This window comes from Myotis brandtii, unplaced genomic scaffold (genome assembly GCF_000412655.1).
Source record: "Myotis brandtii unplaced genomic scaffold, ASM41265v1 scaffold679, whole genome shotgun sequence".
In the NCBI taxonomy this organism is placed as follows: domain Eukaryota; kingdom Metazoa; phylum Chordata; class Mammalia; order Chiroptera; family Vespertilionidae; genus Myotis; species Myotis brandtii.
The window spans coordinates 315,298-322,037 of NW_005370653.1; the positions used below are offsets into that span (position 1 = coordinate 315,298).

The following is a 6,740-nucleotide window of genomic DNA, read 5'->3' on the forward strand; positions in this document are numbered from 1 at the left end:
TCGCATATGATAACCCCCAAATGAGGACAGGAACCAAGAGCTGAGAGCAAAATCAATATAGTCAATGTGACTCTGAGGGCAAAACGTAACGACAAACTGAGACTATTTTTAACCTTAAAATTATTGTTTCAGATAGATCTATAGACAGTTTGTATTTTTAAAAGTCTGCCCATGGATAATGAGCAGGCCCCCTGTTTCTGCCCACAGAACTGAGCCCTTGTATGCCTTCCGGTTCTAATCACAAATACTCACACACAGTGGTTACCTATGCAACCTCAAACCCTGACAGCCAGCCTGACACCCATCTGTGTATATAAAAGCCTCATAGGCCAAGTGTCCCCTCGGGAGTTCAGCCGACTGGGAGTGCGATCGCTCGCTATGACGTGCGCTGACCACCAGGGGGAGGCGCAGCATGAAGGAAGGCCCCTGCCGGCAGCCGGCAGCCACTAGGGACCCTACCCGTGCATTAATTTCGTGCACTGGGCCTCTAGTCCAGTGGTTCTCAACCTTCCTCATGCCGCGACCCTTTAATACAGTTCCTTGTGTTGTGGTGATCCCCAATTTCATTATCACAAATTGAACATAGTTAAAGCATAGTGATTAATCACAAAAACAATATGTAATTATCTATGTGTTTCCCGATGGTCTTAGGCGACCCCTGTGAAAGGGTTGTTCGACCCCCAAAGGGGTCGCGACCCACAGGTTGAGAACCGCTGCTCTCGTCTTTGATGACAGGCAATCTAAGAGAAAAGCCATTGTGTGCTTATCCAGGTACCGCATGGCACCCTCTTTCCTCAAAGGCACCACGAACCAAGAGAAGAAAAACAAACGTGAAAGCCAGTCTGCCCTTGTGACCTAGATTGGCACCCGCTGAGGGATGTGAGCGGGGAGATGTCCAGGCCACCCACCCGGCCCGTCCTGGCCCAGCCCAGCACCCCGAGGGCCCTGCGAGGCACTGGCTCCCGCCCTCTGACACACGGGGAAGTTGCAGGCTCTTTCTAAGGCTGAGTGATGTGCACAACGCGAAAGGGAGAAGCAGGCAGAAGGGAGAAGCAGGGGAAGGGAGAAGCAGGCGAAGGCTCTCGGTCAGCCCCAGGCAAGGCTGTCCTAACACTGTGGGCCTTGGGCCTCCATCCGGCAGCCAAATGAGGCCAAAGATCGTTTTTCTAAACAAAGAGAAATAACCATTAATCACTTTCCCCAGAAGCTAAGTGTAGCAAGTCCGGAATCTCACATGTTGGTTTTTCGTTGTATTCTTTGTTTTGTTTTGTTGTTGTATTCTTATTGGTTTGTTTTTAAACCTTACCTGAGGATATTTTTGTCATTGATCTTTAGAAAAGATACATCAGCCCTAGCTGGTGTGGCTCAGTGGATAGAGCATCGGACTGTGGACTAAAGGATCCCAGGTTCAATTCCGGCCAAGGGCACATGCCCAGGTTGCAGGCTTGATCCTCAGTAGGGGGCGTGCAGGAAGCAGCCGGTTAGTGATTCTCTGTCATCATTGATGCTTCTAACTCTCTCTCCCTCTCCCTTCCTCTCTGAAATCAATAAAAATATATTAAAAAAAGAAAGAAAGAGATACATCAGTTTGTTGCCTCTTTGCACATGCCCGACCGGGGCCGGGGATTGAACCTGCAACTGAGGTACATGCCCTTGACCGGGAATCAAACCCAGGATCCTTCGATCCACGGGCTGACACTCTAACCACTGAACAGCCCGACCAGGGCAAGAATCTCACATTTTGACTCAACACATGGACAAAAGGTGGTGTCCGGCATTCGTATTCATCTCGCCAAAATACTGACATGTTTGCGCTTCCTGTAGTTCTTCACACTTCATGACACGAAATTTATTATACACAAAAGAATTTCAAAGGTGCACCTCTGGCAGAATAAACATCCTCATCCATTTTTTACGATGAATGACCGAGGCAGCATCTGAAATCCAATTCCTCTTCCTACACGTTTCACTGCCTGGCCCCTGGCTGCAGAGCCCCAGGTCCCAGCAACCCCCCACCCCCTCTCCCCACCTCATCCGTGGGGGGAGGTGGAGGAGGGGCTCCTACCCTCGCCTTGCCCTGCAGCTGTTGACAGCAGCTTACACCGTAAGCTCAACATGAATCATAAAACATTTTCAATCCGCTCTGTCTCAAAGCGTCTGTGTGCTTTTTAAATCATTGATTGGCTTATAGGAAGCAGAGGACAAAGTTAAACTCATTCTGAAAGCAGAACTGTGTGGCTTCCCTTATGATAGCGGCAGAAACAGCCTGTTGGGGGCCAGCTGGAACGGTAAGGAACAGTCATCACGCTCTGTTGGCCGCGATGGTGATGTTCTGATTGGAGCAGGCACAGCCTCACCTGGCTGGGAGTGGCCTGTGGGCCTGGGCGCTCACCCGGACATGCGGCCCCTCCTCCCCATCCGGGCGCTGCCTGTGATCACGGGAAGATTGACAACCTTGTTGCAGACACCAGGGCCGCCAGCCCTTTGAAGACCCCCCCGCCTTTGCACACCCACAGCCCTTTGCAAATCTCCAGGCCCCATTACCTGTAAACTGCCCGTTTGACGTACCCTTTTGCCTACTTCCCCATGTCATCTTCGTCCTCCTACCCTATATAGGCAGCTGGCTGATGGCGGGGGGCAGAGCAGAGGTTTGTGGGTGCCCTGCCGCTCTCCCACGCTGCCGGCAGGACTGGAATAGACGCTCATCTAGGACTCAACCCTGTCTCTGCTGAATTGGTACAAGTCGTGACAGGTAACACGGGCCCATGGATTATCCGGTCACACAGCCATTACTGATCTGGAAGCACAAAATATTTTGTTTTCTTAGTGTTTATTTCCCGCTTTTTTGTGTGGCTGGCCTTGACATCACAGAATTGCTAGCAACACAACCATCAGATCAATTCCATTTCCAGGAACCGCCGCGCGGTTGCTTTTCTTGCGTCGCTAGCCCAGCACGAGGTCCCCCTGCGGGCTCCAGGGGGGCGGTAGGCAGTCTGCACGGGAGGCTGCCTCTGCCGCCAGCATCTCGGAAGTAGTTCGCGGCCGACCGCGGTACGTTTTGCCGCTGTCTGGCCTCACCTTGTCTTGTGCTAGCAAATCAGTGAAAGGTCTAGTCCGTGGTGGTGAGAAGTGTCCCTGGGCCATTTCAGAGTTGTCACTGGCAAGTCCCCTTTCAACACTGAGAACTGTGGGGTATGGATGCGTTAAGGTAAAAGAACATTCAAACCTGTCAAGAATTTTTGCGAGTGTGTTTGAGCCAAACTGTCGACAATTCCCGGGATGCAGAATCTCAATGTCCTGAGATCATGCTCCGGAGAATGGCGGTTTTTCACCGTGTTTGATATATTTCTAGAGGCCTGGTGCATGAAATTCGTGCACTCGGGGAGCGGGGGAGGGGGGTCCCTCAGCCCGGCCTGCACCCTCCTGCAGCCCAGGAGCCCTTGGGGGATGTCCGACTGCCACGGAGGCAGGAGAGGCTCCACCACTGCTGCGCTTGCCAGCTGTGAGTTGGGCTTTTGGCTGAGCAGCACTCCCCCTGTGGGAGCGCAATGACCACCAGGGGGAAGCTCCTGCATTGAGCATCTGCCCCCTGATGGTCAGTGCACATCATAGCGACCGGTCGTTCTGCCATTTGGTTGATTCGCATATTAGCCTTTTATTATATAGGAGGATAATTGAAAGAGGTAAGTGGGTTACATGAAATCCATTGGTGTAGATTAGGGAGGTGGGAGAAAGTAAAGGGGGGGACCTCTGGGGTTGGATAAAAAATAAAATGATAGATGCGTGCTTCTTTGACGTGGTGGATGCAGGTCAGTTAACAATCAGCAATTAACACAACAACAATAACAGGGAGGGAATGTGTGGTCTGCGCCCTAGGACATCGGTTGTGCCCCGAGGGGTCTGGGAAAAGGGAAGTTACTAGTTACCCCGACATTCCACAGGTGTGTTATCAGATGCACAAAGACAGTAGGCTCAGTAGAGGTCAAAGTTGATCTTTGTCAAGGAAGATACTGGCCTAGAACATGACTACCCTCCATAAACTGCTGTTTAATGAAAGGCTTTTAATTTCAGACCATCCTTGGTGGTTAGTTTAGCCCTGAGTTCATCAGGTTAGCATGTGGCCCTTTTCTTCATCCACATATGTCCGCAAACACACGACAAGTTCATGCCCTGTGGGCACACCCCGCGCCTCACTTCTCTCTCCTCTCTTTCTCTCGTCCTACGTTGCTGTTTGCCTGCTCAGAGCGGCATGGCCGCGCCTGCCTTAACGAGGCCGCTTGCCGGCATTCCCCGCACGCGGGCAAGGCAGCCGCCAAACCGCCAACCCCCGGCCCGGGTTTCCCCGCCAGCCTTGGAACAGCGGGTTCCGCGGACACGAAAGGAAAGCATTTCTGCGAACAACACCTCATGGATGTTTGTACAAAACAATTCCCAGAATGAGCCCTTAAAGGGGAGATAGTCACATGCATTCAACTTGCAAATCCTCTGGCCTTTCCGTTAATTTCTTTACTAAGTAGCCTGGCAGTTTTGCTGCTCCTTCATCCCCCATGTCAGGGGGGAGGGAGGAGTTCCGTCCACTCTAAGTCTTGCCTAATCAATGCTAACAAATGTTAGTATATATCTAAAAACCGTATTTAAGCAATTAGTATTACAACAAGGGTGATTCCTAAGAGCAGTAAAACAAGAGCCCATGAGCGTGGGGGGTCCGTGGAGGGCAGTTCCTCTGCTTCTGTTAGGATTCTGCAGATGAGCATCGTCTCTATTCCTGTCCCACTTTCCATTTCCTTGGTAACCGTGATCCCGACACAGGATTCAGGTTCAAGGACCACAGGAGGCGGGCGCAGGCGGCGGGGAGCGGGGAGCGGGGAGCGTGCCTGAGCCGCCTCCTCACTGATAAGGGGACAAAGGAGGCGGGAGGAACTGCTGAGGAGTCGTGTTTGCTGTTCCCGTCCTGTCCCTTTGAACGTCCGATGTTCCGCTTGACTTTCTGCCCCAAGTATTTTGCAAAGTCGCCTCTGACTGAAGGCAGCCTGAGGGGAACGTGCCAGAAGCCGGGCGGCCAGAGAGAGCGGCCACTTCGTTTCTCCTGAAACCCGCACACTGGGTGGGGGTCTGCCTCCCGGGCTGAGCTAAGGGGAGGGGGGCGGGGGGGGGGGGGGAAGCCTCTGCCTGGGCCCGAGTCTCCTCAAGTCCCAGCTCCATGCTCAGCGCCCTGGGCTCCCCGCCCTCCAGCCCACGGCCACATGCCTGGCCGCGACTTACACGCATCGGGCCTGGTGCCAGCAGGTGGGAACCTGCAGAGCTAACTGAGCAGGTGCATCTGGGCTAAGGATTTAACAGTTAACGTTTCCACTTGGAAGTTAGTCTTTCACCCTGGGGTGCAGAGAAATCAATAATGTAGAATGTCAGAGATGGAATTTCCCCCAGTGAATGAATAACTGACGTATATCTGGTTTGCAAAGCCGTGCACAGCATATCTGCTATATCTGAGATATAGATCTAGAGAGATATAAATGTATAGATTAGATATAGATGTATAGATATAGAGATGTATAGATATGTAGATATAGAGGTACATACTAGTAGAATCTCATTGTTGTGCAAAATGAAGCAACCCCACGAGGCATTAGTAGAAACAGTAACAGAGTCGTTGCCGCCCCATATCGACAGAGGACACCACCAAGGTGTTCTGAGGAAGGTCAACGACCACCCCCCACTTTGCAGATGAAAAGCTGTAACTCACTGACAGGGGTCACACATGAATGATGAGAGAGAACCTTTGATCGGCTGCCTCCTACACGCCACCCTCTGGGGATCGAGCCTGCCACCCGGGCATGTGCCCTGACCGGGAATCGAACCGTGACCTCCTGGTTTATAGGTGGATGCTCAACCACTGAGCCACGCCAGCCGGGCAACACAGACGCTCCCACCAGGGGCTACTGTGCCCACATTACAGACAAGGACACGGATGCCTGTCCGGGGCCTGCAGCTCGCGGTGGCAGAGCAGGGCCGGCCCAGACGTGCACGGATGCCTTCCGAGGCCGGCGAGCGGTCGGCTCTGCCCAGGCCCCGTGGGAGCCTCCTGGATAACAGGCCCCAGGTTTCTCTGGGCCCCGGGGGCCCTCGATCTGATCGCGCCGCTTAACACGCTTAACCCGAGGCCGCTGCGGGCCGGGCTGGGCTGCAGGAGCCCCACCTGCAGGGATGGCTGTGCGCCCACACCTGGCCTTCCTTCTCCGCATATAAGGGGCCCTCGGGCGCCCACACGCCGGCTCCAGCTCCGGCACTGACCCGACCTCGACCTGCAGGACGCCCCGCGCTCCCGGCGCCATGTGGCTGTGCCCCCTGCTGCTCTGCCTGCCCCTGTCTCTGGCCCTGAGCGGCCAGCGTGAGCCCGAGGCCCCGGAAGATGTGGGTGAACTGCACTGCGGGCCCGAGGGCCTCCAGTTCACCGTCCACCCCCTGGGCCAGGCCTCGGGGACCCCTCCCACGCTGATAGCCTGGGGTAAGGCTGCCGCCCCCACTCACCTGGCCTGCCCACCCGGCAATGGCTCCTCTCTGCCGCCCTCCAGCCTCCTGTCCTCAGCGGGGCCCTGGGGTCCCTCTCCTGGGCGGTGGGTGGCCCCGTGGAGCTGGGTGCTCCCTGTGTGGTCGCCGTGGTGACTGGCCCCTCGGGACTGTTGCCCTCCCTCCCTCCCTCCCTCCCCCCAGACGACCACGGGCTGCTGCACCGGCTGCAG

At 54.6% G+C, this 6,740-nt stretch overlaps 1 protein-coding gene across 1 annotated transcript in view; it reads left to right on the plus strand.

Moving 5' to 3' along the window:
* Positions 1 to 6,330: 6,330 nt before the first annotated feature.
* The window catches only part of ZP4 (zona pellucida glycoprotein 4), a 5,839-nt gene continuing 5,429 nt past the window's right edge, over positions 6,331 to 6,740 (plus strand). The window contains exon 1 of the mRNA XM_005881347.1: positions 6,331 to 6,505. Within this exon, the coding sequence (XP_005881409.1) occupies positions 6,331 to 6,505 (175 nt within the window). The remainder of the gene's footprint in view (positions 6,506 to 6,740) is intronic.